At 40.5% G+C, this 26,695-nt stretch overlaps 1 protein-coding gene across 2 annotated transcripts in view; it reads right to left on the bottom strand.

Annotated features, from left to right (window-relative positions):
* Positions 1–13,473: 13,473 nt before the first annotated feature.
* Positions 13,474–26,695, bottom strand: part of NAA16 (N-alpha-acetyltransferase 16, NatA auxiliary subunit) — an 82,638-nt gene continuing 69,416 nt past the window's right edge. Inside the window, exon 20 of one of the 2 annotated variants that reach the window (XM_033436709.2) lies at positions 13,474–15,769. In XM_033436709.2, coding sequence (XP_033292600.1) covers positions 15,731–15,769 — 39 coding nt within the window. In that variant the 3' untranslated portion in view covers positions 13,474–15,730. Of the gene's footprint in view, positions 15,770–21,152; positions 26,202–26,695 lie in introns of those variants that run through there. The other variant, XM_033436710.2, reaches the window with a different exon arrangement.

Below are 26,695 nucleotides of genomic sequence, written 5' to 3'. Positions count from 1 at the left end.
TGATGGATAGAAGACAGACTTGCAGCTGGATTTCACAGCATGAGGTGGAAGCCATATATTGAGGACGGTGGCAAAAGGATAGAAGAATCCCAGATCCTGATGTCTTGATGCCTCCATACCAACCGAACCCTGGTGAGAGACCTACATGAGAGAAAAATAAAAGACAATGTCTGGGATAGGGAGGGTGGGAGGGAGATGCAAGAGGGAGGAGATACGGGGATATATGTATATGTATAGCTGATTCACTTTGATATACAGCAGAAACTAACACACCATTGTAAAACAATTATACTCCAATAAAGATGTTAAAAAAAAAAAGTCAATGTCCATCTTGTGTAAGCCAGTATTGTGGGGATTTCTGACCCTTATAATTGAACCTCATCCTAACACCTAATACTTCACATGAATCTCACCAGGAATCCCTCAACTCTGGAGGTGTAAGAGATAGTCATTTCCTTATTGCTTAAGCAAGTTTGAGTTGTGTTTCATTAACTGTATTAGTTTTCTAGGTCAGCCGTAACAAAGTACCACAGACTGGGTGGTCAAAACAAAAGAAATTTATTCTCTCACAGTTCTGGAGGCTAGAAGTCCACAATCAAGGTGTCAGCAGGGTTGGTTCCTTCTGAAGGCTGTGAGGGAGAATCAGTTCCATGCCTCTCCCCTAGCTTCTGGTGGTTTGCTGGCAATATTTGGCTTTCTTTGGCTTGTAGGTACATCACCCTGATCTCTGCCTCCATCTTCACATGGCCTTTCCCCTGTATGTTTTTGTCTGTGTCTCTTCCCGTCTTCTGAGGACACCAGTCATATTAGGTTAGGGGCCACCCTAATTCAGTATGACCTCATCTTAACTTGATTACATCTGTAAAGACCCCTTTTCCAAATAAGGTCACATTCACATGTACAAGGGGTGAAGACTTAAACATATCGTTGGGGGAAGGGGGTGACCATTCAACTCACAACAGTGATATAAGCCAAAAATTGACCTATAGTAGTGAAAATCATCTTAAAGAAGAGAGTAACGTTACACTACCTGATTTCAAGACTTCCTGTACCACTACATTTATTAAAACGGTGGTATTGGCCAAGGATTGGCAAATAGACCAATGGGACAGACAAGAGTTCAGAAATACATACACACATATTTGGTTAATTGATTTATGAGAAAGGTGTCAGTGCAATTCAATGAGGAAATAAAAATCTTTTCAACAAGTGGTGCTGGAAGAACTAGATATCTGTACAGAAAAAAATTTACAATAACACCTACTATACACCCTAAACAAAAAATTAACTTGCAATGGATCACAGACCTAAACATAAAAGTTAAATTTTCAAAGTTTCTAGAAGAAAACATAAGAGAATATCCTCAAGACTTGGATGTAGGGAAAGATTTTTGGATGGTATATAAAAAGCACTAATCATTTTTTAACTGAGAAATCAGACTTCATCAAAATTTAAAACTTTTGTTCATCAGATGTTATTACAAAAAGAAAACTGCAAGCCCCAGACTGAAAGAAAATGTGGAAATCCATATAATAGACACAGGATTTGTTTTTAGGACATAGAAAGATTATCTACAAACTAATAATAAAAAAACAACCAACCTAGGAAAAGCACAACATGGGCAAAACACTTGAACACACACCTCACAAAAGAAGATATAGGAATGACTAATAAACACATGAAAAGTCAAACATGCAATTATCCTGTGATCTAGCAATTCTTCTACGTTTTTATCCAAGAAAAGTGAAAAACAATATAAGAATGAATTTTTATTCATAATAGCCAAACACTGGTAACAACCCAAATGTCCATAAACAGAAGAATAGACACACAACTGTGGTACAGTCATATACCAGAATACTGCTCAGCAAAGAAGCAACAAACTACTGACACAAGACAACATGGACGAATCTTAGGAATACGATGCTCGCCAAAGGATGCTGCAGCGGATTGAATAACAGCCTCTCAAAGACATTCAACTCTAATCCCCGCAGCAACATTGCAGAAGGGAATGTTGATAATGAGGGAGGCTGTGTTTGTGTGAGGGCAGGAGGTATATGGAAAGTCTCTGTACTTTCCACACAATTTTGCTGTGAACCTAAAACTGCTCTTCAAAGTAAAGTCTATTAAAAAAAAAACAAACACTTAAATGAAGTCATGGCATAGAAAACAAGTGACCTTTCAAAGAAAGAAAAATACCTCCATGTGATTTTTTTTACAGAGTTATCTCAATATAATCAACATACAATAAACTTCACAAATTTTGAATATACAATTTGAAAAGTTTTGACATCTGTTCATAAGATAGTGAATGTAGCCACCACCCACAAAGGTTTCCTCCTGCCCCATTGTCACCCCTCCAGCCCCATTCTCAGGCAACCACTAGTCTGCTGTCTGTCACTATCGATTAGTTTGCATTTACTAGAATTTTAAATAAATGGAATCATACAGTATATACTCTCTTTCTGTAATTATTTTGAGATTCATCCATGTTGTTGTGGGTATCAATAGCTCACTCATTTTTACTGGTAAATAATATTCCATTGTATGGATATACCACAATTAGTTTATCTATTCACCAGTTGATGGACATTTGGGTTGGTTCTAGTTTTGACTATTACAAATAAAGCTGGTACACAAGTACGGGCAGATGGTTTTGTTTCTCTTGGATAAATACCTAAGAGTAGAAAGACTGGATCATACGGTAGGTGTGCTTTTAACTTTTAACTCCTGAAGAAAGAAAACACTTTAATGTGATTTTAAACCAAAACAACCCACTGTGAGTCTCAGGCAGAATCAAGACAGGAGTTTCCCTAGTGCCAGGTTCTAAGACTTTCTGCTGCCACCATCTGGGGAGCAAAAAGAGGAGACAGCTGTCCCCAGAAGTCCACTCCCAGCACCAGGATCTTGTCCTGTTTTCTCTGCTCTCTCCTGCAACGTTGCCTCCACCCCATCATACCCACAGCCCCCAGCCATTCAAAAGCCATTTGCCTAACTTGATTACGGGTGAAGAATTGGAGTAGTTCAAGCCACAAATATAACTCAGTGGGAAAGAAGAACATGGGCTTAAAGCTACTCTCCAGCCCTTTGTAGCATCTTAATGTCACAGAGGAAAAAAGAACTTCTAATTCTGGAAATGAGCTAGCACTCTTTTTGCACCCCAAACCACCTTGGCAAGTTGCAGAGGTGCTTTTTATTCCAGCGCCAGGCACAAGGTAAGTACTTAATTTTCATTTGAATGAATGAATGTCTACCACACACATTCCTCTAATTAGTCACAAAAGATACAGTTGGAGAGAAAAACAAATATCGTATATTAACGCATGTATGTGGAACCTAGAAAAATGGTACAGATGAACCGGTTTGCAGGGCAGAAGTTCAGACACAGATGTAGAGAACAAAGGCATGGACACCAAGGGGGGAAAGCCGCGGGGGAGTGGGGATGGTGGTGTGCTGAATTGGGCGATTGGGATTGACATGTATACACTGATGTGTATAAAATGGATGACTAATAACAACCTGCAGTATAAAAAAACAAACAAACTAAACTTTCTTTGGGTTATTTGTATGGAAATATGTTAATATAAATGTTTCAGACATTACATGAAATTTCTAAAAATCTTATATGTTCTGGTATAATGTTATAAGTCATAATTCTAGTTATTACTTTAAAATGTATATCTCAGAAATAACTAAATTTCCTTGTCAATTGCATTATTATGAACTTTCATCAAATCTTTAACTGTGTCATTTTTAAGTCTTTTGTCATTTACAGACAGTTCTGGGTGTACTCTGATGCTTTTGCCAAAATGTTCCTATAAAAGGGTTTCATCTTCAAGGAATTCATGGAAAAGACTCTGACAAGTACAGGTTTCTGGTAACTGACTATACGGCTGAATTGAATGAATAAGCATTTTCAGAACTCTAATGGAAAACTGGTGAATTCATAAAAGTGTTAACAAAAGATCAAGATGAAAAAAAATTAATTACGTGGGACTGAGTGAACTGATGAGGATGATTATAATTTTTGTGACTTTCTGTTTGAATAATAATAATAATAAAAAAGATACAGTTGGTTTCACGCAAGAGCATGTAGTGAACTAGCAGTCAGAAGGCCTGGACTCTGGTGCTTGCCTTGCCATTAATCTACCTGTGTAGTAGGGGGAGGACATGGAACTTTTCTGAGCTTCAATTTCCTTAAATGTAAGATAAGAAAACAACCTGACTTCTTTAGCTTTGGGGACATTTAAATAAGATGACACATGCAAAAATCCTTTATAAAATGTCTACATTTACAAATTTATCTACAGATGTATTAGCAAATAAAAACAGTTATACAATATGACTTTTTTTTACATTGTCTTCCAAAATCTCAAAGCTGCCTCATACGTTTAGCTCTACTTTGTTAGGAAGTTAAGGAAGAACAGATTTTTGCCAAGCCTGGTTAAACCAAGCAGTTGAGCCACAAAGAGTTGAATTGACTTTCCGAAGATCACCCAGGGAGTCATTTTTCCGGCAAACTCGAATCTGGCACTCCTTTCTGAGGACAAGTTCATCTCTTGATCTCCGTCCATCAGAACTTCTCTGTACTGCTGTAAACCTCTGACACTGCTAAATGTGGAGCTGGCTTAGTCAGTCTACCTGAAAGCAAATGCTAATTTCTCCATTGCACTATAGAGAATAATTAACTTGATTATTTTATAAGTGGTGTTAGTTAATCTTCTCAGATGAAGACCACCTAGCTCAGGACTCCCCTGGTGGTGCAGTGGTTAAGAATCCACCTGCCAATGCAGGGGACACGGGTTTGATCCCTGGTCCAGGAAGCTCCCACACGCCGTGGAGCAACTAAGCCCGTGCGCTACAACTACTGAGCCGCGCTCTGGGGCCCGCGAGCCACAACTACTGAACCCATGTGCCACAACTACTGAAGCCCGCACGCCTAGAGCCCATGCTCCACAACAAGAGAAGCCACCGCAATGAGAAGCCCACACACTGCAACAAAGTGTAGCCCCCGCTCGCCGCAACTAGAGAAAGCCCGCCGCAGCAGTGAAGACCCAATGCAGCCAAAAATATATTAAAAAAAAAAAACCACCTAGCTCAAATACATAGTCCAATATTTTAAAATTACAGTAAAACTAACAGTCTATTAATGCAAGAGATTATTTCCACCATTGTTAGGGGGAAATAAAAAAGACATACAGAGATCTAAAATTCAGAATGGGCCAAATCTTCATTTGACCTTTATTTGCCTCCAGCTTTACATTGCCCATCCCCACTACCCAGGGTTTAATTTGGATGAACATCTGATTTGGTTTGGGGTTGGGGACATGACTGTAGATGTGAAGTGGTAAATCATGGCCATCTGAGGTCCTGACGGTGGATTCTCCATCTTCTACGTTCCATGACACTGTTTTGTGCATTCCAGTTGGATCACTTGACTTTTTCCTATGTTCTAACACAGATGCCCACATGAGTAGAAATGAATAAATGAAGAAACACAAACTTAGCAGACACACCACCAGCATTGTACGTATGGAAAGAAGTAGAGAGAAGAACGCAAAATTCCCTTCTGAATAACAACTTTTACCAGACTCTCCTGGTAGAGAAAACTTAGAGATGACAATACTAATTGCAATGAAATATAAATAAGACAATGATAGGTTTTCAATAATAAAAAACAGACCAGCTACAGGGGTTCCCAGGGCGGTGAACGTAACATACCTCGTGACCCCACCCTGTGGAGAGGAACTTACTATAAAGCTATCCTCTTCTCTCCCTGGATGATACTTTCATCCTCTTGAAATATTCTTCAAAAGGATGACCTTTTGAGAAGGAAATGAAGTCTAATTTTTTAAAAATTAAGAGTTTGGGTAACTTTGCATGAAAAAGAAACAAAGAAAGTAGGTTCTATGTTGTCAATTTTAGTGTCGTTGAAAATTTTAGTGTTCAATAAAACCTCATACTGTAAGTAAAGTAGAATCCAGTAACTTAATATGTTCAATGGGAAAAAAACATCAATGTGTGTACAGAACTTTTAAGCTCTCTCATTGAATGTGTCCCAACATCAGCAGCTGTTCTTTGGTTCATCCCCAAAACGTGAACATCACTAACAGTAGGAATTTGTTCTGTAATTTCACTAAATGGAAAAAGGACTCCTTGGAGAGAAGCTTATTGAATATCTTAGGGAAGGGGAAAAAAAATCAGTCTGAATCTGGATTATCTTGTTTCCAGAGAGCAAAGATGCTTTTCAAAAACAGCTGCAGTCGAGTAACTCAGAGTGAGCTCCCACTTGGCATGTAATGACAATTTAAGTGTCATCATCTTCATATACAGTGTAAATCAGTGGTTCTCAAACTTGAGAGAGCATCAGAACCATCTGGAGGTGTTCAAACCCACATGGCTGGGCCCACCCCCAGAAGTCTGTAACAGGGCCCAAGAATCTGCATTTCTAACAGATTTCCACGTGAAACTGCTGCTGGTGGTCCAGAGACCACACTTTGAGAACCATTGGTATAAATTATCTTAGTTGAACTGGGTGATTCTGTGAGCATCTATGAGTTCATTATGATCCTCAAAAGAAAAAGTCAGTATTGGGCTTCCCTGGTGGCGCAGTGGTTAAGCATCCGCCTGCCGATGCGGGGGACGCGGGTTCGTGCCCCGGTCCGGGAAGATCCCAAATGCCGCGGAGCGGCTGGGCCTGTGAGCCATGGCCACTGAGCCTGCGCGTCCAGAGCCTGTACTCCGCAACGGGAGAGGCCACAGCAGTGAGAGGCCTGCGTAACGCAAAAAAAAAAAAAAGAAAAAAGAAAAAGTCAATATAAAATGTACAGATAGGCAGTTGTAAAAAAAATTAAATTTCTTAATATACATGGATATTTGTATCTTCCTTTTAAGTACATGTTGGTTTATAAAGCTTTCTTTTAAAATCTGTGAAGCAATGAATAGACATCCACAGGTACCAAAAGCAGGAAAAACTAAATAACATGATAGAAAGGAATCCAGTCCTCAGTCAGCACCACTAGAACACAATAACTAATCAAAATTCTTGTGTTCAAAGATGACAAGCTAGCCAAATGACCCAAAGAAGAGAATTAACTTGGTCCCTCATCATCTAGGGGGAAAAACCCTCTACATGCTCATTGTAATGAGATGTTCACACACTCATAGCTCAGTGATATATTTTCAATTAATATATCAAAGGAGGTTAATATATAATAATGGCAAGACAATGAGTTTGGCAATGTCAGCCATGTGGAACCCAAACCGACAACCTTTCCGAGGAAGATGTAAGTTTCATAAACTAAAATCTATGAGAAAGTAATAGACTTAAAATTCCCACTGATAAAACCAGGTGCAACTGAAGTATAAAAGGTATTTAAGTAAGGACTCAGGTTTATATTACCGTGGACTATAAAACCAAATTGAGGTATCCACCAAGAACCAATCAGTGGACAATACACAAGGCCTAATACTGTCTTGCTTTGTTTTTATCTTTAGAATCTGGTAAGGTTACTACAACCACCAGAAAAATGCAGAAATAGAATCAGGTCAAATTACTGTTAACTCCAAGGGGATGTCCCTGAGGAGCTATAAGAATAAAAGTAAGAATAAGAACAAAATAAGGATAAAATTCTATAAACTGCACAAAGGCTGACATGTGAAGGCTAGTAGCAGTTTTAGTCATAATAGCCAAAATTTGGAAACTACCCAAATCCCCATTAGTAAGTGAATCAATAAGCAAATTGCAGCACATCCATACTATGAAATACTACTCAGCAAAAAAAAAGGAACGAAGTATTGATACATATTACAACACAAATGAATCTCAAAAATATCATAAGCCAAAGAGGTACAGTATGATCTTTTTATTTTTTTTTTAATGGCATGATCTTTGTGTTAGTGTATGTGGAGTAATTCTTTAGGTGTTTAAAACACTTATAAGGAGTTAGTTTATTGGACTGGTGACTGCATCAAATGTTTAGAAAATTTTGATAAGACAGTTTTCAGTCAATGTTGAAATGCATGGGGGAATTTAATTTGTCAAAATTCAATGTTTTAATTTATTGGTTGTGGAAGTCATGTAAATACTCAAAAGGATATACATTTCAATGATTAAAGGAATGTTAATTGTTCAAAATATGCATAAGAAGAATACATTGTTACATTAAATAAGGCATAATAGAAGGAAGTGGTCTTCGCTTGCACAAAAGCCTCTTACACATTCAATAATGCACCAGCATGCATCGTACAAACACCTCCAGTCTTGGTCAGCACGAGCACATGCATTTGGCAGAGTTCTCATCAGTGTGCGTAGATGATCCTGGGTTCTGTTTTTTCCACTTAATGACATTTCATATGTACGATATTAGCTATAGAAATAGCCCACAGGACTTCCCTGGTGGTGCAGTGGTTAAAAATCCGCCTGCCAATGCAGGGGACACGGGTTCGAGCCCTGGTCCAGGAAGATCCCACATGCCGAGGAGCAACTAAGCCAGTGCACCACAACTACCGAGCTTGCACTGTAGGGACTACCGAGCCCTCGTGCTGCAACTACTGAAGCCCGCGCGCCTAGATCCCGTGCTCCGCAACAAGAGAAGCCACTGCAATGAGAAGCCCGCGCACCGCAACGAAGAGCAGCCCACGCTCGCCGCAACTAGAGAAAGTCCGCTCACAGCAATGAAGGCCCAACGCAGCCAAAAAAAAAAAAGAAAAAGAAAAGAAATAGTCCACAACGTTGTTGTTTTTGAGATTCTGATAAGGCATCTGTGATATACCATAGTTTGCTGATCTTTTCCTCCATTGTTGGGGCTTAAGTTCAAAATCATTAAAAATTATAGTTACCAATCATTTCTTTCTCGCCATGGTACGCTAGCAATACCCAGACCTGGCTCAGAATCCCAGCTCCACCTGTCATAGCCATGTGACCTTGAGCAGACCACCTGACCTTTCTGATCCTTACTTATCCCAGGGTTTCCAAAAAGGATAAAATAAGGCACACCTGCAGCTCCTGGCACATAGTATGTGCTCAGAAATGTTGAGCCCTGCAGGGGGCGACGGTTCTATCCCTGGTAGGGAAACTGAGATAAAAAAAAAAAAGAAAGAAAGAAAGAAAAGGAAAAGAAATGCTGAGCCCTAGATCTAACACATATTTTCCTGATGTACATACTCTTCAGAGCATCCAAGCCTTTCAATTTTAGTGTAAAAATTATACCACTTTGGACCTGATATTCTTCATATTCTAACCATAATCTTCACTGTTTTTCTGTTTTTTGGGGTTTTTTTTGCGGTACGCGGGCCTCCCCCGTCGCGGAGCACAGGCTCCGGACGCGCAGGCTCAGTGGCCATGGCTCACGAGCCCAGCTGCTCCGCGGCACGCGGGATCCTCCCGGACCGGGGCACGAACCCGTGTCCCCCGCATCGGCAGGCGGACTCTCAACCACTGCGCCACCAGGGAAGCCCGCTTTTCTTTTTTGAGAGTTGATTTACACTTCCAGTTTTCATTCCTTCAATCCATTATATTCCTAAGTTTTGTTTTGTTGTGTTTGTGTTTTTGCTCCTAGTTTTTCCATCTGCTACTCTGTCTGTAATCCATGGCCTTCAAATCATTTGTGCTGCATTTTCTCTTCTCCTGTTTGGTGTCTATCTTTTCAGTCTGTTTTCCTTAGGCATACATTGGTGTATATATTTTAAATAAGATCATACGTTATACCCTGTTTGTTACCAGTAATCGTATGATCAGTTTCCATGTCAAATATGTTTTCTCATTATTTTAATAGATGTGTTGGTAAATTGCAATTTAATCAATTCCTCATTTTTAACATTTATATTGTTTTTACTTTTTCACTTTTATAGGGGATGCTTTGATGAATATTCTAGTAGCTATATCTTTAGGCTCATCCGTGATTGCTTCCTTAGAATTAATTCATACATGTTAAATTGCTGGGTCAAAAAACACATAGAATTCTAGGTCTTTTAGTATGTATTTTCACATTATCTAGATAAAGATTATACACAATAAGGTTATAGCTTCCTGCAGAAAATCCAAGGCAATATTATCACATCGGTTTCCTTTAGATACTCCCTTACAGATCAATCTTCAAAAATATCAATATTTTGAGCCATTTTCCTGAATAAAAAATGATAAATAAAGTATCATGAGCTCACATTTTTACAATCTGATACAAAAGAAGTAACTACTCTCTGGAATGTCACCTTTACTAAACCAGTGCTCTCTGAGAGCACCTTACAATGTAGTGCCTGTTTTATAAAAGCACATTCATTTGATTTTGAGATCAGTATGTGAGGGGGCCTGGGGGCATTCCCATACTCTTTTGCGCTCTCATTCGCCCTAGCAATGCCGACTGAACACTTTGTTTTCAACCACAGGGTCTGGGCGCTCCATAGCTATACCATGCCTTTTAGATTAAATCTGATTTCTTCCTTCAAGTGGATGCTTTATTCTCATAGCCAACAGGTCACAGAGTTCAGAGAAAGAAGATCATGTTCTATAATGTTTATTAATGTCTTAAAACTATGTGCCCATCTATTCTGAGTCTGAAAGAAATCAAAGTTAGTCTTACAGAAAGTCAGGTGCAGTGAATCAATCAACTAATTAATCATTGCTGAGTGCCAACAATGTGCAAGGCAGCAGAAGTCCTCCAACTCAGAGAATAAGCTTAAAATACATTGGTAAATATTCTTCTTTCATTTTGGTTGTTTTTTCTGGAATATTGGATGAATGTTTAAGTTTGCATTTTGTTTTTCTATATGTTATTTTTTCTTAGCCTGGAGGAAGACCATAGTAGCTAAGTTTTTAAAGTATCATGTTTTTCCTCAAAAGATGCTTTTTAAATTGAGGAAATGGAGTGTCTTGCAATATGAATATTGGCTTTATGTGTTTCCTCTTCTGTGAAATGTCCATTTATGTCTTTTGCCTATTTTTCTATTGGGTTATTGTCCTTTGCTTATTGATTTGTAGAAGTTCTTAAAATATTCTTTTTTTTTTTTTTTTTTTTTGCGGTACGCGGGCCTCTCACTGTTGTGGCCTCTCCCGTTGCCGAGCACAGGCTCTGGACGCGCAGGCTCAGCGGCCATGGCTCACGGGCCCAGTCGCTCCGCAGCGTGTGGGATCTTCCTGGACCGGGGCACGAACCCGTGTCCTCTGCATCGGCAGGCGGACTCTCAACCACTGTGCCACCAGGGAAGTCCCTTAAAATATTCTTGATAGAGATTCTTTGTTATATATGATACATCTTCTCTAATTGTAGTTTACCTTTTCACCTTCTTTAACATGTCTTTTAATTAATACTAGTTTTTAATTTCAATATAGTCAAAGTCATCACACTTACTTGATAATGGGCTTTTTTGGGTCCAGTGTTTAAGAAATCCTTCCCTACCCTCCAGATCTAAAGATATTCACTCATATTTTTTTCCTGAAAGTTTTAAAGTTTTGCTTTTGCTATTTGAATCCTTAATCCATCTGGAGTTGATTTGCATGTCTGATGTGAGATAGGAATCTGATTTATTTTTCATATGGATAATAATTTTTTTCCTGTTCCATTTATTGAATTCCTTATAAATAATCCAGGAAACGCAAATCAAGACCATAAAGAGAGATACCAATTTACATCCATTTAGTTGGCAAAAATTGAGAAGTCTGACAGCACCAAGTGCTGAAGAGGATAGATCAATAGGATGGTGAGAGTATAAACTGTTACAACTGCTTTGGAAAACAGTCTGGCTTTATACTGCAAAGTTGAACATTCATACATCCTACAATGGACCCACATTCCATTCATAGGTATAAACCGAGGACGACTCCAGCAGGTATGCACTGGGAGAGAAAACCACTTATGAGAATGCTCGTTAGAGCAAGAAATGTGAAAGCCTAAACTCCATTATCCAGGAGGCCAGATAAATAAATGCTGGTATAGTCAAACAATGAAATACTATACCGCAGTGAAGACGAATGAATCACTGCAAACCACAACTCTTAGTAATAGAAAACTAAATGGGAAAAAAGTCCCAGAAGACTATATACAGCATAATATCCTTTTCATAAAAGTCAAGAAGAGTTGAAACTAATCATTAACTTCTTTGCGCGCATCTATGTGTGATAAAAAATAATTTAAATCGAGAATGAATAAAAATACAAGATTCAGAATTGTGGCTATACACGTGTAAGAGGCAGGGGGATGGGCCAGGACAGGGCACGGAGGAGATGGAAGTTTTTGTCAGTGTGTTGGTTCGCTGACTGCATAGTGAGATCATGGGTGGTCGTTATATTATTTTATTTTATTTTTTTAAAGGTAACTTTCTCAAATTATTTATTTATGGCTGTGTTGGGTCTTCGTTGCTGCCTGAGGGTTTTCTCTAGTTGCAGCGAGCGGGGGCTACTCTTCGTGGCAGAGCCCGGGTGGGCTCTAGGCTCATGGGCTTCAGTAGTTGTGGCACACAGGCTAAGTAGTTGTGGCTCGTGGGCTCTAGAGCGCAGGCTCAGTAGTTGTAGCGCATGAGCTTAGTTGCTCCGCGACATGTGGGATCTTCCCAGACCAGGGATCGAACCCGTGTCCCCTGCATTGGCAGGCGGATTCTTAACCACTGTGCCACCAGAGAAGTCCCGGTCGTTATATTATTAACAAATAAACACACAAGTAGATAAAATAAAAGAGGGCCAAGCATGGACCAATGATGAGAGTAGGAGAGAAAAACCAGCACAGAACCTTTGAGGAATGAGCTGGCCTAAGGTGTGAAGTGATGACACTCAAAACGAAGGTCTAAAAGCTGTTTGAGGGAGTTCTCTGGTGGTCCAGTGGTTAGGACTCTGTCTTTCACTGCCAAGGGCCTGGGTTCAATCCCTGTTCGGGGAACCAGGATCCCACAAGCTGTGCTGTGCAGCCAGGAAAAAAAAAAAGGTATTTGATGTAAGTAACAGTTAAGTATTACTAAATCAAAACTCCTCACCTTAGTAATTTTTTCACTAGATCCTGATTAGGTATTAGTTTATATATGCAGGCTGCCTAAATTCCATGTCATTTCGGGTCTGTTTGGATCACAGTGAAAAAAATAAATTCTCTAGGGAGAGACTGGATAGAAAGAGAAGCAAGTTGACTAAGAAAACCTTCAGTTCTTCCAAGCACTCCCTAAGAACTTACAAAATCAGATGTTGGTGACAAGAAATAATAACAATACAAATAAAACGCAGTGCTGGGGTTATTTCAAAGCTGAGTCTCTGTAGATAAGAGCTTACTAAAGACAAATCAGAAAATGGGACATCAATTTATCAGCAGGATCTTTTTGTGCTTCAATTTCTTTAAATCTTAGTCTAAACGGGAGGTTACCCTACTGTTGTTCTAAAACTCCAACTCAACAAATATTCGTCGAGTTCCTAAAATATGTAGGCACTGTGCTTGGATCTAGGAATAAAACAATGAACAAAGAAGACAATAGCCATAGAGCTATTGATAAACAATGTTTAGCAAAATAAATATATTTCTGTTTTTATTTAAAGAACTGGATCATACATGATATCTTTCATGAAGCTTTACTTGTCTTTATCCAAAACATATCCAGTAGAATTGATGACCCCTCCTCTGTCCCCACTAGACCTCACAGCGCTTCCTTTATAGTATTCGTCATGCGGACTTACAATCATTTGCATACATGTCTGCAGTAGATGTCTGTTACTTGTATTCTGTCCAGGACCTTTTCCTCTCAGGAACTCCTTTCTCCACTTTCTAAGGCTGTCAGTTACATGCCTCCGCATCCCCAATCCATGGGGAAGTACAAGATGCAGGCTGGCCACAGAGAGAAGGTGGGTCTGTGACCCAAGTAGAACCTTTTCTTGAGGCTTTGGATCCTGGAAGAGAAGAATCTGTTTCTCCTCCTAAAATCACTAGTACTAATATGGATGCCTAGAGCTTTTGCCTCCATGGGAAAATCTAAGAACACAGAGGAGAACAGAATTGTGAGATGGAGAGAGAGACTGAATCCTGATGACACTTTTTAAAAAATATTTATTTATTTATTTGGTTGTGCCGGGTCTTAGTTGCAGCAGGCGGGCTCCTTAGTTGTGGCTCGCAGGCTCCTTAGTTGCGGCTTGGGGACTCCTTAGTTGCAGCATGCATGCAGGATCTAGTTCCCTGGCCAGGGATTGAACCCAGGCCCCCTGCATTGGGAGCATGGAGTCTTAACCACTGGACCACCAGGGAAGCCCCCTGATGATATTCTTTAAGCCTGAACCAGCAGTACCTGCAACCCATTATCCCAGTTAAAAGAACCAATATATTGGGCTTCCCTGGTGGCGCAGTGGTTGAGAATCCGCCTGCCGATGCAGGGGACACGGGTTCGTTCCCCAGTCTGCGAAGATCCCACATGCCGCGGAGCGGCTGGGCCCGTGAGCCATGGCTGCTGAGCCTGCGCATCCGGAGCCTGTGCTCCGCAACGGGAGAGGCCACAACAGTGAGAGGCTCGTGTACCGCAAAACAAAACAAAACAGAAAGAACCAATATATTGACTTTTAACTTAAGCTCGTTAGGTTAGTTTTTTGTCACTTAAAACTAGGAAATCCCAACCAATAATGTGTACGTCTCCTCCCAGACTGTCAGCTTCTAGGAGTACCTATGAGCAAGGACCTAATTGGCACCTAAACTGACCTGGTGGCAATGGCTGACAGGCTGACACGGCAGGCAAATGCCTAGATAAAATTGTTCAGTGTCTAGAGCAGGTGTGTGTAACCCTAGGCCCATGAACTCCTAATTGGATCCATGAGTGGATGTGTATATGTGGATTTTTCAGGTAAGAAAGTTAATACTGGTCATCCATCAGATGCTCAAAAGAATCCCAAACCCAGAAAGTTCAGGAACTCGCACTGGTTTAAAGGCTGTGCCTCGCAAACTCAGCCTGGTTTCAATGACAGCAGTCACCACATCTGGAAACACGCAGCCAAGGGGAGAGAGAGCTTTGGTCGAACTTTCCTTCGAGTCTAGAGAATGCAAAAGCTTGCTGTATTCCAAGTGCAGTCATGCCATGTTTGTGTCGTTTGTACCTTTTTGTGTGTGAGGATGCTTTCTGGTCTGCTCTTCTAGATCCAGAGGGATATAGCTGGGAAATGTAAGGTAAGAAGAGAAATCCAACCCCCTTTGACCACAGCCCTCACTTCATATCACATAACTGACAGAACCCCTCCTGCACTCCCTCCCAATCCCGGGGATCCCTTGAGCACTGACCACACCTAATCCTGTTATTAATCTCTAGATCCATTCTTTTTTTTATTATTGTGGGAAAATACACATAACATACAATTTACCATCCTAACCATGTTTAAGTGTACTGTTCAGCGGCGTTAAGTACACTCACATTGTTGTGCTACCATCCATCCCCAGAACTTTTTCATCATCCCAAACTGAAACTCTGTGCCCATTAAACACTAACTCCCCAATCACCTCTCCCCCCAGCCCTAGGAAGCTCTATTCCACTTTCTGTCTCTATGAACTTGACTAATTTAGGTACCTCATACAAGTAAAATCATACAATATTTGTCCTTTTATGTCTGGCTTTTTTCCCTTCGCAGAATGTCCTCAAGGTTCAGCCATGGGGTAGCATCTAGCTTACATTCTGAGTCACCTGTGGACCACAGTGACTTAGCTTCCCAAACCTGCCTCTTCACGGCTGACACACAGGCTGGCTCTCAGAGAGCCGGACCGAATGCTGAGCCAGATGCTGTGAATCTTCACTTCCCCGGCACAAACGAGCCTCTCTCAGGGGCTTCCTGGGGAAAACAGATGGGAGAGATTATTATCCCAGGCCCATGAGGTCTCCAAGCATTGCCATAATCATTCATATGGATTTTCTTGATGTTTTTCTTTTTTTAGTGAGGTATAATTGGTCTATAACATTATATTAATTTGTACAACATAATGTACAAACTCACAATTGTACAACATAATGATTCAACATGTGTATATATTGCAAAGTGATCACCACGATAAGTCTAGTTAACATCTGCTACCATACAATGTTACAGATTTTTTTTTCTTGTGATGAAAACTTTTAAGATCTACTCTCTTAACAGCTTTCATTGATGTTTTTCAAAGATAAAAGACTGTCTTTGTGGGGAATTCCCTGGCGGTCCAGTGGTTAGGACTCCAAGCTTCCAATGCAGGGGGCACGGGTTCAGGGAACTAAGATTCCGTGGGCGCAGCCAAAAAAAAAAAAAAAAGACTGTCTTTGTGCACCAAATATGCACATGAATAGAAAAGGCTATCAGATCTTTCACTAGGTGAGGTTGGAGCAAGTTCTGGAGAATCTCTAGTGAGGAAGAGAGGGGATGCTAAGGAAGAATCAACCAGGACTGGTAGACAGTCCCAAAGCATCAGGTTTCTTCATGGGAAAGCTGGGCTGGAGAACACAGTGGGACCTCCTACTCCAAGCCCGCTTGACTGAGAGCAATCAGGCCTGTGGCTGTAGTGAGGATGTGACTCTCCTCCCGGAGGCCCTACAACAAACATGAAGGTTGGAAGCACAAGACCTGCTCCACCTGAATACAGGCAGGGAGCTCCAAGAGGGGACAGTCAACTGCTCATGCTGCATGAGTGACTTTGACTGGTCAACCCACCCTATTGAGGATCCTGATCGAACTTAGCCATCAATAAATCACTCTCCTATTAAGAAGCAGCCAGAAAAGGGATGAAGGGGGAGGCAGGAAGTGAAAGTATTGGAGTTGGTCATTCCTCTCTGGGCTGAGGCAGGGATGAGGGGATAAGAGGAAAATAAATCCACCTTGCAAATTCCAGAAAAGCCAGCCTCACTGTGCCCGACAGCAACGGCCTTCAAACTGGACGTAGCAAAGTGAGTTGCTAGTTGATGAGCTCTCAGCAACTTTTAGGGAATTAATATTCAGATCCTCAACTTGAGTTTGTCTTCTTTCTTAAAATTGTTCTGCCAGGGCTTCCCTGGTGGCGCAGTGGTTGAGAGTCCGCCTGCTGATGCAGCGGACACGGGTTCGCGCCCCGGTCCGGGAAGATCACACATGCCGCGGCGCGGCTGGGCCCGTGAGCCATGGCCGCTGAGCCTGTGCGTCCGGAGGCTGTGCTCCGCAACGGGAGAGGCCACAACAGTGAGAGACCCGCGTACCGCAAAAAAAAAAATTGTTCTGCCAGAGAAGCAGTGTGGTCAAACTATTACACTGGTGCTGTATTTCTACCTCCCTGTTCTCAATAGTGCTTCTCCTACTTAGGAAAAGTGTTAGGGTTAGGGTTAGGGTTGGGGTTAGGGCTGGGAACTCGATCTCTCGCTCATCTGAATCTTCCAATGGTGCATTGCCACTCGGTATAAAAATCTCCAGGCACCCAACAAAGGGCAATTTAAAATAGTGGTGTTGATGAGAAAATGAGTAACTCTAAAGGAACGTCTTAGGTTGGTGTATTAGTTTCCCATGGTTGCCATAACAAGCATTTCCACAAACTTGGTGGCTTTTGCAAAAATAGAAATTTATTTGCTTACAGTTCTGGAGGCCAGATGTCCAAATTCAAGATGTCAGCCGGGACCAGCTCCCTCCTAAGGAAAAATAATCCTTCCTTGCCTCTTCCAGCTTTTGGTGGCTCCAGGCATTCCTTGGCTTGTGGCTGCATCCCTCAGTCTCTGCCTCTGTCTTCATGTGGCCTTGTCCGTCTTTGTGTCTCCTCATCTTTCTCTTATAAGGACACTTGTCTTCGGATTTAAGGCCCCTCTTCTGGGGTAGTCCAGCATGATCTCATTTTACAATTCTTAATTATATTTGCAAAGACTATTTTTCCAAATAAGGCCATATTCACAGGTTACAGGAGTTAGGATGTATCCATATCCGTATCTTTTCGGGGGCCACAATTCAACCTACTGCAGCTGGGTTACCCCAGAAGCATTGCCAAGATCAAGACCTGAGTGCAAATTCTTTTTTAGGGAGGTGATCCCAGGAAGCATCAGCAGGAGAGTGGGAAATGATTGACGGGTAAGAGAAGGAAGCCAATACAGAGTACCTTAATGAGTTACCATTGTGAGAAACAGGGGTTCACTTCCATAGAGAGCCCTGGGGAGATGGTGTAGAACACACCTCAGGGTTCTGAGTCAGGGAAGCTGTAGTATTCATGCTCAGAATCTCGTTTGTCATTGACTGAAGGCTGTCCCCAAGGGTATTAACTCCCTGATGCTTATCTCCTTGAACACTCAGGCAAAGTGAAAGCTTTCAAAGGATTATTCATATATGTATTTGAATGCTTAGTGCATGTACTGAAATGCTAAGTGCCTCGGGGATGTGGGTGGGGTATTGATAGCATCTGCTACTGGGCAAGTCAGGTAGTTTTTATTTCATTGCTTCTATCAAAATTGAAGAAGGAGCTACTAGAGTTGTCCACCGACAGGTCATTTAAAATAATATTTAATGGAAGATCACTGAGTGATTTTTGGCATAAAACCGAGAAGAATTTCAAAAAATTGACTGACATTAGTATACAAATTACTTCCAGACTCCTCTGAACATTTATTTGAACAAAGTTAGTTACTATATATGGGGATTAAGTAGGAATATGTGATATTCATCAATATATAATATTTATCACATCAATTTATAATATTTATCACAATATATGTGATAAATAAATATATTTATCACATATATATTAATATATAATATTTAACACATGAATTAAAAGTTTAAAAGGCCAATAAAATTTTACTTTATGTTGTATACTTATGAAATTACATAGCGTACTTAACTTGTTTTTAATACACTTAAAACCCTATGATCACTGCATATTTTAACATTTCAATTTACATAGGTATTTTTGTTCTGGAGAATTAAGATGCTGTGATCAATAAAAAATGGACAATTTGCAATGGAAACATAGGTTTAAAGGGAAAAAAGAATGATGGAAAATGTCCTGCTATTAATATAGTGCTTGTTCCTTTTTTTTAATGGATGATGGATGGATACATTTAAGGGATGAATTTAGATACTGCTGGATGTGGGTAAAAGAGTGACATGATGATTTTATTCTAAAATGTAAGTATTGGGCTTCCCTGGTGGCTCAGTGGTTAAGAATCCGCCTGCCAATTCAGGGGACATGGGTTCGAGCCCTGGTCCGGGAAGATCCCACATACCGCCCTGAGCAACAAAGCCCGTGTGCCACAACTACTAAGCCTGCACTCTAAAGCCCGCGAGCCACAACTACTGAGCCCACGCACCACAACTACTGAAGCCTGCGCGCCTAGAGTCTGTGCTCCGCAACAAGAGAAGCCACCGCAATGAGAAGCCCGCGCCCTGCAACGAAGAGCAGTCCCCGCTCACCGCAACTAGAGAAAGCCCACACGCAGCAAGGAAGACCCAACACAGCCAAAAATAAATAAATAAAATAAATAATAATAAAATAAAATAAAATAAAATGTAAGTATTTATGGAACCCAGGAAATAACATCCTTTGCAATTCCATATGCTTACAATGAAAAATTTTAGAAGTCACTCTAAACTTCCTTCAGGAAACATTAACTAATCTCTAAATCTGAATCACAGATTCCTTGAAAAGAGGGTCTGATTGGCCCAATGTGGATCAGATACCTACCCCTGGTAGAATCAGTTGTGGTCAGTGAGGTGGGGTCACACAGACTTTCTGTCCACTCGGTAGGGGCTGTGAGGGGTTGGGTAGCATGTAGCTAGATGGTTCTCGGAGAAGAGGGTGGCACCCAAGAAAGCTTGACTATTTAATAAAGGTTTTTACTTAATATGCAAGTGAACCCCAGCAAACTGATTTTTACGCTGAATCCATTTTTTAAAATATATCTTTTGAGGGAATAGACGGTGGTCACTCAGAAATACATTGGCACCAACTCTCCAGAAAATCTCTAGGCACTGATTTTCAGAGACAGTTGAGGGTGCTGTCCATGCAGCCAGGCCCTACTAGCTCTGTTTGTCTCCATTGTAGGATGAGAAGTAGATCAGGCTCTTTGTTCATGGATGGAAACACTCAGAACATGAAATATCACATAAACCTCCCTCGTAACATAAATTTCCTTCCTTCTTCCAGGCAGTGGTCCAACATGTATTTTAGGTTCCTTCTTTAGCATCTGTCAGTGTCTCTACCTCTTATTCCATAAGCCAACCTATATTTTGCCCTTATATTTTTAATCAGGTTGAGTAATGCAGCTACTAGTTTAGACCAAAATTGGATTGATTTGCTTGTGACTATGAATAACACAACAGGGAATAAAAAGGAAACATGTACAGACAGTGTGTCTCTGGAGAGGTACACGAGATTCTCTGAGGAACCAGAGGCTCCAGGTCAGTGTTTCCCAGCATTTTGGACATTTCTGTACTCTCTTCATGAACTTCACTCTATCGCTTACTTGTACTTTTTTAAAAAAATAGCTGTATTGAATTGCACACTCACCATTTAGAGTATACAATTCAGTGTTTTTTAGTATATTCACAGAGTTGTGCAACCATCACCATCGACTAATTTTAGAACATTTTCATCCTCCACAGAAGAAAGTCCAGACCCACTAACATTATCTCCCCATTCCTCCCCCTCCACCGGCCCCTACCTGCAAGCACACTTCCCAGCCCTAAGAAACCATTAATTGATATGGTTCTATGGACCTGCCTATTCTGGACATTTCATGTATATGGAATCATATAATTTGTGGCTGGCTTTTTTCAGTCATATAATGTTTTCAAGATTCATCCATGTTTTAGCATGAATTAGTACTTCAATCCTTTTTATTGTCAAATAATATTCCATTATATAGATATATCTCTGTATTAGTCAGGGTTCTCCAGAGAAACAGAATCAACAGGATGTATGTATATGTATACAGAGAGATTTTAAAAAATTTTTATTTTATATTGGACTATAATTGATTTACAATGGTGTGTTAGTTTCAGTATGTATACATATATCTATTCTTTTTCAAGTTCTTTTCCCATTTAGGTTATTACAGAATTTTGAGCAGAGTTCCCTGTGCTATAGAGTAGGTCCCTGTTCGTTATCTATTTTATATATAGTAGTGTGTATATCTCAATCCCAAACTCCCAATTTATCCCCGCCCCCACCACCGTTCCCCTTTGGTAACCATAAGTTTTTTTCTAAGTCTGTGAGTCTGTTTCTGTTTTGTAAATAAATTCATTTGTATCATTTTTTTTAGATTCCACATATAAGCGATATCATATGATATTTGTCTTTCTCTGTCTGACTTACTTCACTTAGTATGGTAATCTCCACGTCCATCCATGTTGCTGCAAATGGCATTATTTCATTCTTTTAATGGCTAAGTAATATTCTATTGTATATATGCACCATATCCTCTTTACCCATTCATCTGTCGATGGACATTTAGGTTGCTTCCATGTCTTGGCTATTGTAAACAGTGCTGCAATGATCATTGGGGTGCATGTACCCTTTTGAACCATGGTTTTCTCCAAATACATGTCCAGGAGTGGGATTGCTGGATCATATGGTAGCTCTATATTTAGTTTTTTAAGGAACCTCCATACTGTTCTCCATAGTGGCTGTACCAATTTACATTCCCACCAACAGTGAAGGAGGGTTCTCTTTTCTCCACACCTGAGAGAGATTTATTTTCAAGCAGTTGGCTCATATGATTCTGGAAGCTTGGCAAGTCCAAAATCTCATGGAGTAGGCTAACAGGCTGTAGCCCCAGGAAAGAGCTGCAGTTCAAGTCCAAAGGCAGTCTGTGGGCAGAATTCCTTCTTGCTCAGGGGAGGTCCGTCTTTTATCCTCTTTGGGCTTTCAATGGATTGGATGAGGTCCACCCTCATTATGGAGCATAATCTGCTTTACCCAAAGTCTATAAATTTAATGTTAATCTCATCCCCAAAATACCTACACAGAAACATCCAGAATAATCTTTGATCAAATATCTGGGTACAATGGCCCGGCCACGTAACCATATCAAATCAACCATCACAACTACGTTTTATTTATACGTGCACTGGGTGATGGAAATTTGTGCTGATGCCATTTTTTAGTTATCATGATGCTGTTACGAACATTCATGTACAAATTTTTGTGTGGACACATGTTTTCATTTATCTAGGAGTGAAATTACTGAACTAAACAACAACTCTATGTTTTACATTTTGAGGAACTGCCAAAACGTTTTCCGAAGCAGCTATACCATTTTATAGTCTAACCAGCAATGTATGAGGGTTCCAGTTTCTCCACAACTTTGCTAATACTTGTCATTATCTGTCTTTTTCAATATAGCCTTTCTAGCAGTTGTGAAGTAGTATCTCATTTCCATTTTCCTGATGACTGATGATATCAGACCTCTTTTCATATGCTTGTTGATTGGTCTTTTGTATATATTCCTTGGAGAAATATTTATTCAGATCCTTTGCCCATTTGTTAACTGGGTTATTTCTCTTTTTATTATTAAGTTATGAGTTCTCTATATATTTGGAATACAGGTCCCACATTTGATATATAATTTGCAAATATTGTCTCCCATTCTGTGGGTTGTCTCTTCATTTTCTTGATGGTGTCATTTGTAGCACAAAACTTTTTACTTTTGCTGAAATCTAATTTATTCGTTATTTTTCTTTTATTGCTTATGTTTTTGGCTTCAGATCTAAAAAAAATCGCCTAATCTAAGGTTTCAAAATTTACTTCTATGTTTTCTTCTAAGAGTTTCATAATTTTAGCTCAAATAGATGTGTCTAATTTTGATTTAATTTTTGTGTGTGGTGTGAGGAAGGGATTTAACATCATTCTTTTGCATGTGGCTACCTAGTTGACCCAGCACTTGAACTTTTGCTTTTATTACCTAACTTTTCCTGAAATCAATTCATTTTTTGATGAATTGATTTCAGGAAACTAAACAAATTATTTTAAAAGAAAAGGTTATAGCACTACCGTAAGTGTAAAGCTACTATTATTTGCCATATAAAGAGGGAGGGGAACATAAATATAAATACTAAGAAAACAAAACAACCCTATAAAATGTTAGAGATACAGATAACTGCTAAAGGCCTCCTTTTTTTGTTATCAATAAAAAGGGAAATCAGTGAGTATTAGAGAGTTATTAGGGATATACCAGCACCAAATGGAGATGTTCCAAGTTAGGATAAAAAGATGGAATTAAAAAGGAAACATTTGTCTCACTGAGTGATTTGGGGTGAATCAGGGCGTCCTGATGAGTGAACAAATAGGGAATTCCCTATGCCCCCTAAGCGTGGGTCCCGCCCAGTGGGAAACCCTTCTCTGTATCACTAGCATCAACAGTAATGGAAAGAACCTGGGCTGACAGGGGAGCCCACTGTGGATTTGATGGCAGGCTCATCACTTATCACCTGATTCTGGGCAAGTTACTCAGCCTTTCAGAACACTGTTTGCTCAGCTGTCCCTTCCGAAAGGGTGGTCTGAGGATTTAATATTGAGGTATATGGAAGGCAGTTGAACAGAGGGTAGGCATAAAGAAATGTGAGTGCCCTCTCGCCACTTCCAGAAAAACAGAGAATCCAATACCCAAGCAGGGTTTCCCAAAATGTGGGATGCTAGTGACATTGGAATCTCTCTGGAGAGGAGATTCCATTGCACACAGTTGGGGGACTGCTCTCATAGACCTGCCTTGGGTCCCTATGGCTTCTGTCACTTCTGTTTTGACAGACTGGCCTTGGTGAATTTTCCATTCCTGAAGACACATCCTCTGACAACCGCTCCCAAGGTCCTCTCAAGGCTCGGGGAATTTGGTTTTATGAATGACAGGAGAAAAAAGCTAAAAACATGGAGAATCCAAACACACTGTCAACAGAAACTATTTAGCTTTGAAATGGCAAACTCCTTAATTAACGTTAAAAGTCCATTCTAGAGGCTGGCCAATGAAGGTAATTACAAACGAACGTATGAATAAAAGTCTTCGGAGTGTAATCCTCCAGGTCACAAATATCAACTATTTAGTCAGATTTTGTTAACTGATTTTCATGTTGTGAAAAAAGTCTAAATATATGATGGCATTTAACAAGACATTAAAAAGAAAATGTTCTATATCTTGACCTGACTGGTGGTTAGACACACACACACACACGTGTGTGTATGTATGTATACGTGTGTGTGCATGTGTATCCATCATATTGCACCCTTAAAATTTGTGTTCTCTCTCAATAAAAAATAAATATAAGAAATTACTATAAAAAAAACACACTGCCAAAAATTCAACCTTCCTAAAGACAGTAGCAGCATCCACGGTCTGTGCCGCTCGCATCCTCTTCCCAAACGCTGGTGACAAATACTAAGAAGCAGAAACAAGGTACCCAGGCTACCTGTGGGCTGCAGAAAGGAGGGCTGGAAAATCCCAGCTGAGAATAACCAGTTCCTGAAAAACCACAAGCTCTTTCCTGCCATGAAGAGTTACTGAGCCCTTCCCTCTGGACTGCGCCAGGCAAGGTGGGGTACAGATGAGACAGGGGATACAGGATCCCATACCTAGAACCTCTCTGCCCAGGCGGGGAGATGAACCACACAGGAGGGGGTCCCAAGGTGTGACATCTAATCTGAGTCCAGGGGAAGGATGGAGAAATAGTGGCCGGAGAAGGAAAGAAAGCATATATTCCAGAAGACCAATGGGTGGAGAGGCTGGAGAGCTAAGATGCACAGTGGGGCGGAGGGTGAGCCTGAGGGGGAGAAGCCAGAATGGAAACAGATATCAGAAACTTGGTGTTCTTTCTTTAAAACAATCAATTCCATCCCACCCCCCATTAGGTCCTGTATTTCCGATTCAGGTTGGCAGATGAAATCCTGACCCTAGCCTTGAGCCTATATACTCTCCTAGTTGGCAGTTGTTAATTAAGAAAGGTACCGACAGACCAGAGAAGCTGTTGATGGAGGTAGACGACATGCTCACCAGAGCGGTTTAAAACTGGTCAGAAAAACCTGGGGGCTGAGAACACTCAGGAGAAACTCCTACCTGCTCGTCTTTCTGGAGCCTCGACTGGAAAGTGTACAGTTGTAACCATCCTGTTGTACAGTTTACATCCATGAAGGTAGGTACCCTTACACGATTGCCTCTGACAAATCCCTTTGGAAGCATGTGGCCTTTTAAAGTTTACTGTTCTCTCCTGTATTGTGTAAGCGTTTTGCTTTTTGGGTTTTTTTGAGCTATAGTTGATTTACAATGTTGTGTTAGTTTCAGGTGTACAGCAAAGTGATTTAGTTACATATATCTAGTCTGAGTTCAGGGGAAGGAGATATATATATATATTTTTCAGATTCTTTTCCACTAGAGGTTATTACAAGATATTGAATATAGTTCCCTGTGCTATACAGTTTTTGTTGTTTATCTATTTTATATATAATGTATCTGTTAATCCCAAACTCCTAATCTATCCCTCCCCCTCCACTTCCCCTTTGGTAACCATGAGACTGTTATCTATGTCTGTGAGTCTGTTTTGTCGCTTAGTATGATAATCTCTAGGTCCATCCATGTTGCTGCAAATGACATTATCTCATTCTTTCCTGTGTTGTAGAAACTTTAATCTCAAAACATTTCATGTGAGGTGGCAATGGTATGGTGGTTATAGAGGAGAGAAAAACCAGAGAAAGGACAGCATTACTAGAATCATACTGTTCCATAAATGGGTTGGGGGAGATAGAGGAACAGATGAAATCATAATGGCAGCCGCTGGGGCCAAGTCAAGTGGACATGGACCCCTTTTCTCAACCCTTCCCCAATTCATTTCACTCAGTTGAACCTGGGTGATGGGTACATGGGTTTTTTTAATCCTATTCTACTTTTTTGTATATTTGAAAATTTCCATAATAAAGAATTTTAAAATTGCCTAATTGATTATCATGTAGTCGGATGTACCAAATTATATTTAAAATGTATTTAAGAGGTATTTGTTGCTCCCAAAGTATTTCAAGTTTAAATTACTTTGTTCAACTGAAGACCCTGATTGGATGGATGATGAATAGATAGATTAATAAACAGATGGAGGGATGCATGGTCAAATTGCTGCTAAAATAAAGACTTGGTCTCCGGAGCCCTGGCCACAGCATCAGAGTGCACTTACCCGCCCAGTTCTAACGTACTAGCCCTTGCTGATTCCATCTTTGATTTTTCTTCTAAAGCCAGATCTCTGTATCAAGACAGATAGACAAGATCCTTTTCTCTCCGCCTTCAATTTCACTTAGGCTCCTTCTGGGTCACTGACATCCCTGAAAAATGTGAAGTGGTGACCTCAAGATGAATGGCTCCAGGGCCTGTTACCAAATCCCCCAACAACCTATTTTCAAACAACAGGCTTAAATTATATCCTAAATGTGGGTGTTTGCTGTTATTTTTAAATTTTTATTTATTTTATTTATCTTTGGCTGCGTTGGGTCTTCGTTGCTGCACACGGGCTTTCTCTAATTGTGGTGAGCGGGGGCTACTCTTTGTTGCCATGCGCGGGCTTCTCACTGTGGTGGCTTCTCTTGTTGCAGAGCACGGGCTCTAGACATGCGGGCTTCAGTAGTTGTGGCATGTGGGCTCAGTAGTTGTGGCTCGCAGGCTCTAGAGCACAGGCTCAGTAGTTGTGGCGCACAGGCTTAGTTGCTCCGCGGCATGTGGGATCTTCCCAGATCAGGGATCGAACCTGTGTTCCCTGCATTGGCAGGTGGATTCTTAACCACTGCACAGGCAGGGAAGTCCTGTTGCTTTTGCCATTATT

Source organism: Orcinus orca, chromosome 18 (assembly GCF_937001465.1).
Source record: "Orcinus orca chromosome 18, mOrcOrc1.1, whole genome shotgun sequence".
Lineage (NCBI taxonomy): Eukaryota > Metazoa > Chordata > Mammalia > Artiodactyla > Delphinidae > Orcinus > Orcinus orca.
This window is presented reverse-complemented; position numbering and strand designations above follow the sequence as displayed.